General features: G+C 33.8%; 1 protein-coding gene across 3 annotated transcripts; it reads left to right on the plus strand.

Annotated features, from left to right (window-relative positions):
- The first annotated feature begins 6,922 nt into the window (after window positions 1–6,922).
- Window positions 6,923–8,745, plus strand: LOC119639556. Of its 3 annotated transcripts, none has more exons than XM_038037001.1 (7): window positions 6,923–7,321; window positions 7,448–7,456; window positions 7,688–7,732; window positions 7,798–7,839; window positions 7,901–7,939; window positions 8,031–8,063; window positions 8,149–8,369. In XM_038037001.1, the coding sequence occupies exons 1-7, from the start codon at window positions 7,240–7,242 to the stop codon at window positions 8,256–8,258; spliced, it is 360 nt and encodes a 119-aa protein (XP_037892929.1). In that variant the 5' UTR covers window positions 6,923–7,239; the 3' UTR covers window positions 8,259–8,369. The 3 variants fall into 3 exon arrangements, with proteins under 3 accessions (XP_037892929.1, XP_037892930.1, XP_037892928.1); XM_038037002.1 differs by having other exon boundaries at window positions 7,238–7,456; window positions 8,149–8,181; window positions 8,324–8,745; XM_038037000.1 differs by having other exon boundaries at window positions 7,238–7,456.
- Window positions 8,746–11,262: the final 2,517 nt, after the last annotated feature.

The raw sequence follows: 11,262 nt of genomic DNA on the forward strand, positions 1-11,262 counted from the left end.
AGAGAATTATGATTCACATCTAAGCGGACTGTTTTCGTTCTGCTAAGAGCGATTTGAGAAATGGAAATAGGACATTGAGATATATAGGACACAAGGACAAATGTATTGTTAACACAATAATATACTGCGATTTCAAATATTCTGTTGGGTTCTGATGCTAGTCCTAATACATGCCACTTTCAGAGAGTGTACGTTAACACCAAAACGGAAGGTTGCGAGTCCCTATAAAGTATATATACCCTAGATCACAGCGATGTTCCGAATCGATCAAGCTGTGTCATTTTCGTTCTCATTGTTGACTCTCTCCTCCTCGCAAAAATGAAAATGTCGATGACGGATGAAGTTGCTATTGAAAATAGGCGAAATTGCCCACATAAACACCCGTAAGCGTAAACTGAAAGCTCCGTTGCTCTAAGCGAAAATCTGTGGGGCATTTTGCCCATTGCTCACAAATTATGGAAGATAGAAGGATGAAATTTTCTATATTTGCTATATGCAAAACTCTACTATTAATGTGCAAAAAATGTGGAAAAAAATTGGCCATGTCCACACAGAGTTGCAAGTGATTAAAATTCATATTTCTCAAATGAAGATCTGCCTAAAAATGGAAAAATGTTAATTCTAAAATAAATAAGGTGGACAGCGCGATATGGTGGATTAAATTTTTGTTAATAATGCTATCGATATAGGTATCAAATGAACGACTTTAGAGAGTAGGAGGCGACAAGGTAAGAGCGTTAATCTCAAATTAATTATGGTGGACGTTATGACGGGGTGGATTAATTGTTCTTAACAATACATTTTAGTTAGATGGAAGATGAAAGATAAATTGTATTCCATCCACTTTTTTATGACAATAAATAATAGCATGTGCGCGGGCGATTTTAGTAGTGCTGGATATGCGCGATTCGCCCCCAATCGGATATAGCTTTCTTACTTGTTTGATTTTAAAAGAAGAATGTGGGCATTAAGTAAAGTATTTCACGCAGCATTCGTATAAAATCTTTTTCTTTATAAAATCCCGTTTCCTATTTGCGTGGCCGGATAGAATCTATTCTGTACTACTTTCTAGATGTCCGAGATGGGCTTATAAAAATATGTAGATTTTTAGTTGAATAATTCATTCTTTGTACTGTGAGAATGGATTTCTTGTGCTAGCAGTAAACAGTGGTTTTGCTGACTTTTACTGTTCCTTGGTTCAGTGCTGCTCAGGAAATGGTTATTAGCATTTCCAAAAGATACTCTGTTAATTATAATATAATTATAATATAATATTATTATTATTATTATTTTAATTTTAGACTAATGAAATGAATTCTTAGACTAAAAAAAGACATTGAACACTAGCAACACAGGCTATCGGCTCAATTATAATATAATATTAGATATTTGCGAAAATTTTGATTATTTTGCCTAAAGTATCCTTGAAAACTCTTGCAACAAATGGTCAAAAGATGGCAATCAATTCGTGTTGCCACTTTTAAACCGTTGGACCCAAAATCGAGAATTGGGATATGGTGAAGCAGCAGATTAAAACAGACTAAACGTGTTTGGTGGTCTTCGGCAAGAGAATTCTTCAAATAAACAACAAATGAATTTAGAAGAAGAAGAATTTTGAGCGCTTCATGGTTAGTGGCGTACGCCGAATAATAATATTAAACGGAAGTCTGTTATTTTATGTAGAGGATTGTCCAGACCATCGACTTTAGCCGTTATGTACACATGTATTTCCCATATCTTTATCAGAAATCGCTGATCAAAATTTTTGCAAACACCTATCGTCATAATGTTTAGAGAAGACGTCTATTAGTTATGCTTTGAGATAGGTTTTTATATACAAAACCATTAAATGTCATTTGAGCTAATGGTGGCTCATTCGAATTTGTTTTATTTCCTTCTTCGACACATCCACTGCATATTTATAGCACTTTTGTTCATCAATCAATCGCAAGTGAAGTTTTCAAAGGAGACAAAGAAAAAAACCGTAACAAATTCGTTTATATTTTGTTATTTTTGAACGCTTGAGTTGAATTAATACGATTTTGAAAATTCAAGCAGAAAAATATGCAATTCAAAAGAATTTACTGCATTCGTTCAAAGAACCCCATCGTGGGTATATAAAGAGAAGTAAGTTAAGTAGTCTTTTATAGAATTCATAAAAATTTATGCAAATTTCATTTAATTACGAAATGATGTTAAAAAAATATTCGATTATTTTGAATTTGATGAACTTAGTACTATTGAGTGTGAAATGTCGAGATAATGGAGGTAGTCGGGTTACAACAAGTGTGAAACAAGTTATGTTATTTTACATATAAATTTTTTTCATTTGTTTCTTCATTTTTCGGATCATTGTAAATTTGTTGTTCTGCCATCTTCGACGAAACGTAAAGTGTGTAAGTATTTCTGATAATCACATTACTCTGTTACAAGTTATCTTGCGTATGTCAAGGAGTGTACAGAAAGTTCTCTCACAAATAATTGTCTTTATAAGTTTTATTTAATGTTTTTTTTTTTCGGATCGGACGTTGACTTGGTTTTTCTGCCATTTTGGATTGTGTATAAAGCGAAAGGTAAATATTTCTAGCAACCGATTTACTCTGAAATCTTGAAGTTACTTTGTATTTTTGCGATGTACACGTAAAGCTTCTTTACGAATAGTTTCTAATGTGAATAATTTTCAGTATTTATTTAGTGTAATGCTATAAAAACTTCCTTTTTTTTTTGCCGAAAACAGATTGTACACCTTATTGGAACCCTGGAAAGGATCGTGATAACGGGCATTATATCAAGCACGAAGGATCGGCTCCAAGTGGTATGTATTTTCGTTAATTTAAATTTAAAGACGTATGTTTTTCATCAAAACACATAGATCCCTGCGCTAAATCTGGACCGACGGGAGCTGGTTATTATTTACTGTGGAACCATGGAAGGCTGTCGGGTATGTAATGCATTTTTGCTGATCCCTATTGCAAAAAGAGTTATACCTTGCATATTTTATAGACCAAAGGGATCTCAAACCTTGGAATGAAAGTAAGTATTGCCCAGTTATATCAGAGAAAACTATTATTTATTATATTGCAAAAAAATGTTATTTTATCTGCCTCTGCCTATAGCTTTGAAGTGTTTTCAGCAAATTCTTTATATTAGGGACGGCTATTACATGTCTTTTCCCGATGACAAATCTCTCAAAGGTATGTACTTGTGTATTGAATTCTAATGCGAAAAATTTATATGCGCAAAAAATATAGATGGTTGCGTTCTTAAGCCACCTAAAGGGAAGCGTGGTTATTACATCTGGCACCATGGGGAACTGCCGCAACGTATGTATTCACATTAATTGCATCTTATTGTAGAAACCTACATCTATTCATAAATATAGACTTGCGACCTCAAGATTACCTTCCGTTTAGGATGGAATCTCCGTTCGGTATGTATTCATCCTAATTGCAACTTTTATTCAAAAATTTATGACTTCTAATAAATATGGATTTAATCCCATCACTTGCCGAAGAATCCGCATCTGGTATGTATTCACGCTGTTTGACAATAAAGACGAGCGTTAACCGGCTTACGTTTGTTTCTTTACATGCCAACGCTGTGCACAATCCCCGTTAGCACCGGAAGCAACAGCTGTGCCGCTCACTCAAGGTCAGTGATATTGCACATGAAAACTCTTTCATTAACTAATTTGTGCCACTTTACATGACACTGCTATCACTATCGCTATCAGCGCCAACAATGCATCCAGACATACCGGCTCCCCTCTTCTATCCACCGTCATCAATGAACAACAATAAGGTGGTGAATATCTTTTCTGGATGATGGATTAATTTTTCTTAACAATACCTGCCAATGACGTAAAAGGTGAAAGATAAATTTTATCCGGTTCTCTTTTTTTAAGACAATAAATAAAAATATGGGTCGCCAAAAATTTTAATGGTGATGGGTATGCGAGGTTCGGTCTAGGCCGAACATAACTTTCTTACTAATTTTCTTTCTTCTTTGCCTAGGGCAGTTGATGGTGACTTGTTGTTTGCGTTTTTCTCTCACTTTTTGTAATTATATATTAGTGGGAAATGCACTTAAAAGTGATTAAGTACGATATTTATAGAAGACATGCTAAATACAGTTAACAAAAATTATAGTCGGTTAATAACGAATAAAACTAAGAAAGCCTTTTAAGCGTAAGCTAAAGATCCTCGCTGAATGTAATAATCCGCTACACGGTTGCATTTGCAACAAATGTTAATAAACAAAAATTAAATGTTACTAGCTGTCACTATTATGATGACCATCGGAGACGCACCACGACAAAGACGAAAGAAATGACGGGGAGTCACATATTAAGTCGTTACGATCAGCTGTATGAAGCGTGTTGGCCTTCCATCATTTAAAACAAATGAATGAATGAATTTTCCAATAGGTTATCACGAGAATTATTCCTTCCAGATTGCCAGGTTGTGTTCCAATTATTAAAGTAGTGGCGAAAGAGAGAAGAGAACAAATTGCAATGTTTTTGCTGGCAAAATGGTTACGAACCATAAGGAACAGCGCTGTACATTTTTTCGACGATTGTGACTTGTACAGTTGAGTTTAAACGGGCGCGCCTACGAGAGGTGCTGTATAAGGGTGGCACCTTCCTTTTTTTGATAATCATGGTATCCAATATATGCACTGGCAGAGACTGGATTAAGAAGGACCCTTGCAATGGGTTCCTTGAAAGGATACAAAGGCACCATGTTCGGCAGGGCAATTAAGTCAGCATGTGAAGCTTCATCTGTCCTTTTTTAATTAGAAATGGACTTAACTTGGATATCAAATTGTCTTTAAATGAAATCACGACAAATTTTTTCCCCAATAAAGTGGCAGTACTTGCCGTGAATATTTATTTATTGTTTCCCTCCGGTTAAATCCGTTTCATATATTAAGGTTACAAATTAAGCAACCTGATTAAGTGCTGACTGTAAATAATTGATAGATTTCAAAACGTTTTGGAAACGTTTTGCAAAAGTCAATTCGAGCTGATATTGATATTAAAAACAAGTTCCATTTAATAAATGATCTCAAATAATTTAACAAAAAAATTATCTGAAAGCGGAAACAAATAAAGTTACATTCGGGGGGCGAATTTCGCATACCCACCACCATTAAGATCTTTGGCGCCAAATGGCAAAAGTGAATGATATAAAATTTCTCTTTCGAAAAATTAAGACACCATGTCGTGACGTCAGCCATAATTAATTTAGAATTAAAGCTCTTACCTTGTCGACTTTTACTATCCAAGAGCTAGTTCCCTAGATAGTAGCATAGATCCATGGATTTCTAATTTATTGCTAGTTACATGTCGTGACTATTCTACATCTTAGCCTTAAGTGGTTTATTGGCGCCTTCTAATAAACGACTGAAGTCAAGTTTACCCTTTGACCGAAAGTGAACATTCTCTACTATTAGTTCCCTTCATTGCTGCCATTTACTATAATTATATAATTTATTAAATCAGGCAAACTATAAAATACATTCTTGATCACCGTCAAATCCGCAAACTTCGTAAGCATGTCGGTTTGCCGATCGTAAAATAAGAATAGTTCCGCTTTCTGACTTTTTGCCCATTAGCCGTAGAAGATAAGTATTTCTTCGTATAATCAACAAAATCAAAATCAACAGCATAATAATTTAGTTCTCTTTTTTGTTTTCTTTTTTTGTCTTTTCGCGGATAAAAGTAATAGACATAAAAGAGGGTTATAGTCGAATATAATTTCTCATCTGCCCATATTAAACCTATTAATCATTCCGACGTACGGACGTACAAAAGCGTTTTAATAAAGAAAACTAGATAGATTTAGACAGTTTTCTTTTTACATCAAGCTGATAACGTCAGAGCTTCAAAGAATACGTTACGTAGACGTATGCATAACAAAATATAATCCAGTAACGCGTAGCATCAATTATTATTTCTTCTCCAACTGCCTGAAAATTTCTCCAATTACCAAATAATAAACATATTTAAAAGGTCAGATGACTTCTGCTACCCAAAACTGATCTGGGGATAATCTACAAAAAGTGGTGGAATGATTTTACGCGGCTTGGCCCCATACCCAAAAATAATCATTTATTGATATCATTATAGCGGATTTGTGCAAACGTAGCGTGAAAGGAAGACGGGAATAAACGCAAAAATGTCCAGGAAAGAACGTAGAATGTGTTAGAAATAAGAAGATTTTATATCCTCAAGTAGATGAGCACTTGAGCTGACTATTGAAATATAATATGAAACATTGTAATAAGCAATAAACGTGTAAACCACATCCACGAATTCGTTAGCAAAAAAGTTGCACCGTTTGGATGAATTCTTAACTCGATATATAAAATGTCACAGAGATCGATATCGACGATTGCGCAAATTCTGTAAGGCATGATGACAGAGGGAGAGAGGGGGACATTGCAATGAAGATTAGCAAGAGCCTTTCAAAGGTGGGTAAGACAAGAGTTGATATCGTAACGTAGGCGCATGCACAGGCATTCTCGCAACAGATCGCCAGTTAAAAGATTATCAGATCAAAAATACGCTTTTAAAATTTTAGTTGAAATACAATTTTAAATAAGTTTTTCTCCTTCTACATACAACAAGCGTATGATTATATGGGAATGATAGCACGGCAACGAATAACAATCCTCTTCTCTTATCTCCAATGCTAAGTTAATTAAGTTTTTTAAACCGGATTAATAAGAGATTGTTGTACTAAGCGATTATTTTTGCATAGCATGGCTTGTGCTCGCTTACTTTACATTGCGTTTGCTGGGTAAGCTTTTATTTGAATAAATTGTTCTGCGTGTTGTGAAAGTAAGATTTTTATGTCGGCAAGGTTTGGTGTTATCTTTAAGGAATTTTCAGATAACTAGATAAAAAGCATAAGGACGCGATTAAAATAAAATTTAAGTGGAGCGTCGATTAGTAATGCTTTGAGGGTTTGTACGTACCATGCAAAGGCATTAAAAGCTGTTGGAATTCAAAAAAAGAAAATAACTAAAGAAAACCGCAACGAACTTCTTTTAATGTTGTTGTTTTTCAGCAATTAAACTGAGTTATTAACTGCTTGTTAAAATTGAAATGAATTGAAACTAAAGCATTTGATACGTTAAACGATTCAAAAAAAAAAAAACGATGATCGGTATATAAGAAGGAGTTCTATGCTACTTATAAAACTTTAGTTAGTTTTGAATTTAAAAAAAAGTACAATGGAGCCTATACCGGTTTGTGTCGTTACTAGTGTGATGTGCTTGCTAGTTCTGCCTTCATCCAGGCTAGCCCAAGAAGAACGTAATTGAATCAATCATAGACTTCCTTCAAGCATGTGTTGTACTAATGAATTTTATGAATTCGTCTTTTCCGTTTCTTTTCATCATTACTTTGATGTTTTTGTTCCTTTCACTCCACATGCGCTAGCAACCACGGGTAAGTGTAAAGTGTTTCTGGTAGTTAAATTACTCGGAAATAAGTTATCTTGTATTTTCAAGACTCAACATATATTTTCCTCAAGAATACGAATTAGTAATAAATTTTATGCGTTCGCTTTTTCATTTTTAATTTGAAGTTGAAGTTCGCGATATTTCTTGCAAATAAATTTATATCTAATTATATTAAAAATGGTGTTTCATATTGATAAATATTTATCTTCTAACATAGCTTCACTTTCTGGTACCGACGGTTCCCCAGCAAACAATCTATTGGGTATGTTTTTGTGTCAATTGTGGGCTTTTAGTAAAAAACTTATCTCTTTTAATGTCCTAACATAGCTGCCGTCTTTCATGACACGGTCCCTGGGACATCCTTGGCGGGTATGTATGCATGTATGAAAGTTTTATTGCAAAAAACTTATGTGTTTTCATAAAAAAATAGATATCGTACCGCCATCGCCCCAAGGAATTGCAAACCATGGTACGTATTCACGATTTGCCATATAAGAAGAATTGTATTATTTCTGCCATCGAGGATAAACCTTAAGTAATTTATGTTTGCGTCTTTACAGCAGCTAAAGTGGCGGGTACGGTACCAGTTCAAGGTATGTGTAATTGTGTTGCATGAAAATAATTTTATTATATCACTCACCCATATTTCTTTACATGGCAACACATTACCCATATCAGGGCCAACACCGACGAACGCTCGACCACCGCCAGGTATGTGCACGAAGACATGTTTTTTTTTTTTTTTTTGTTATATATTCATTATATCTGCCAAAGAAGATGAGCGTTAACTAATTTATGTTTGTCTCTATGTCTACATGACAACACTATACAACATCCATTTTCGCAACCAAAGCTGTAATTATGGCACCCCCTCCAGGTATGTGCAATTGAGTCGTACGAAAAGACGGAGAAACATTAAATTTGTTCGTGAAGATAAACGTCCTACAACTAACTAATTTGTGTTTCTTTACATGGATCTATTAGCTCCAATGCTATATCAAATGCCTCCCTCTCTGCCACCCAAGGTAGTGAACATCTATTACACTTAGTGCAGATTACTAACAATAACAAAATTGCGTAAATAAAAATTATTGATTGAAATTCCATCCCTCAGAGTATCTATCGTCGTACAAAGACAACTTGAATGACTCATAAAATGAAAAATTTAAATATAATTATTATTATTATTATTATTATTACTAATTGTATTTGTCGAAAATTGCTACTCTAAATCTGTTCGGACTAAACTAACTGCCTTGATATTGGGCTCACAAAAGTGGAAGAATTCTAAATTTATGAAGAAATTTTCTTTTTTTTATTAAAAAGGATTATTTTGTAGGAATAATTTAACTTTATTTAATTTACTTATTGCTTATATATTTATATATATGTATTAAATTTATTTGGACACACACATATTTTAGATATTCAAGAATATTCTAGAACATTAAATAAAATTAGTTATTCTTACCACAGAATTTTTTTACACGCGATAAAATGTTTCTTCGTACAAAATTTTCTTTTGGCGGACATAAAATATAGATTTCTCCGATATGGAATAAACAATGCAGCGAAAAGAGGAAGGTCATAGTAGGGCTTGTGCGACGATTCATGTCACTGCGCTACCGCATTGTGCAAGGATACGATTCGCGACTGCCAAGTCCGTGCTCGCAGTTTCGAATCTCAGCACGGTAGACCTTATCTTATGTAGTAGCTATATAACGTAGTTACTTAAGTTCGCGTTCGCTTTTAGCATTTTGAAGTCAACCATATTCTACGCTGTGTACTGTAGCTGCGGTGCTTGCTTTCCTTTATTAATGTTCTTTACTTTATTATACAAGTCATCGTTCTTGATATCTAAAAGTCAAAGTTTTACTATTATATGATGAAAATTGATCGATAATAGTGAATATTTACCTTAATTTTTGAACCAACTGGGCACAACCATTCTAATGGAAAGCAAGCCTTTATTTTCAAAGAGGTCTAATTTTTAATACACAGCTCCGTAATAGTAAGTTCGTAAAAGAACAAATTAAAATTGTTTGTTCTATGGATAAAATATTAATTGTTCGACAATGTAGATAAACAGCATTATACAGATTTAATATTTAATCATTTTTCTTTAACTTATCCTATCAATATTATCCTTCTGTCTTTCAATTATGTCCCAATGCCTTTACGCTGTGTAAAAAAGTGACCCTAGCTTCAATCGTCTCATGACCCGCTGGTGACGCAAGCGCAACGATCACACAAAATGCACGACTAACGCCATCTCAGAGTCTTGCTCATTCGAACTTGCTCGTCAAGATCCATTTCCGGCGAACTTCAACATACATGTAATGTCGTCTTCGATCTGCGTTTGCCTACACGCGATGTGCTCACTTCACGGCAGTAAAATGCGAAATGAAGTGTCATTGAGTTGGTACACACAAGTACCAATAAAACTGATTTGATCAGAGCGAAGAGAATTTCTTCGAATTTATGAACAAAAATAAAATTCTTTGGTACTTTGCTCTGACCCTTTTAGCCCATTTCCACACGCAGGAACCTTCAATGATTCCGACAAAAGTGAAGTCGATATCTTTATTTTCGCGACTTGGAGAGTGGGGACAACACATATCACACAGGCACACGGACATACAAAAAGACAGACATAATTATCGAATTCAGAATTTCACGCTGATCAAGAGACCAAAGATATATTTTATAGATGCCTGTACTTTGTAAAGTTTGATGACGAATGCTTTGTAAAGTACTTTTTCAACCAACTCTCATAAAGCGACTCTTTGGCGATGTATGGTCCGGTCCTAGGCCCGTTGTAGCATTTTCACTTGCTCTTACAAGAGGTGGGCAAATGTCATTGCAATGAAAGATAAATGTTGACAGGACGAGTAACGGCTCAACGAATACGAGCACAACGAGTCTGTGATTGCGGATCCATAAATTTCGAAGCAAAAGAGGCCTACGAAAGGGGAATTCATTTCATTAAAAATATTTCATACATTTTCTTTTGTAATGTAATAATTTTTATATTTATTTATCGATTTTTAATTGTACAATATTTATTACGCTTTTATTTATAAATATTTAGATCAGTTTTTCATTTGCAGTGAATTGATTTTTTTTTTTAATTTATTTTTTTATTTATTTATTTATTTTTTTTAATATATATATATATATATATATATATAACTGCATGTAACTATATATATATATATATATATATATATATATATATATATATGTATATATATAGATATAGTTTCCTTTGAACTAACAAATTAATAATAATTATATAATAAATATTATTACAATTACATTTTTATTTGGGTATGCACTTTCGTTTTTCTTTTCAATAATTTTGTATATTTCATGTCTTTTTTTGTTTATTTGTATTTTATTTATGTATATCTTCTATCACTTACTCGATTTAGTTAGCTTTAAAACGTTCGGAGACAAGAGAGAGAACTTTCAAATTAGAACCGCTTTAAAGGAAATCGCAAAACTAATGTAATGTTTTTTTATTTATAATAAATTTTTACCGCTTTTATTATCATCATCAATTATTATCGTCATAAGGATGATATTAGGAGTCTAGAGATAAAGCAAGTTAAAGAATTATACGCGGCAATGGCCTTTCATTAAATTCCTAAATAGCATTTCGCTTAGTACTGTTATTCATAATGCCGTATGGTTTTTTTAAAATAAGGCGTTATATGGGAAGTGATCCGAATAGTGGTCCGATTCGAATAATTTTCAACAAGACATTCGTCCTTGCGCCAAAACGCGTCG

This window comes from Glossina fuscipes, unplaced genomic scaffold, assembly GCF_014805625.2.
Source record: "Glossina fuscipes isolate IAEA_lab_2018 unplaced genomic scaffold, Yale_Gfus_2 112, whole genome shotgun sequence".
Classification (NCBI taxonomy): domain Eukaryota; kingdom Metazoa; phylum Arthropoda; class Insecta; order Diptera; family Glossinidae; genus Glossina; species Glossina fuscipes.

Bases quoted from the DNA above. Each gene is read 5' to 3' on its own strand.
- LOC119639556 (XM_038037000.1), top strand. From the start codon at position 7,354: ATGTGTTGTACTAATGAATTTTATGAATTCGTCTTTTCCGTTTCTTTT. The intron at 7,457-7,687 runs GTAAGTGTAAAG...CTTCTAACATAG, and splicing joins ACATGCGCTAGCAACCACGG to CTTCACTTTCTGGTACCGAC. The intron at 7,940-8,030 runs GTACGTATTCAC...GCGTCTTTACAG, and splicing joins CCAAGGAATTGCAAACCATG to CAGCTAAAGTGGCGGGTACG.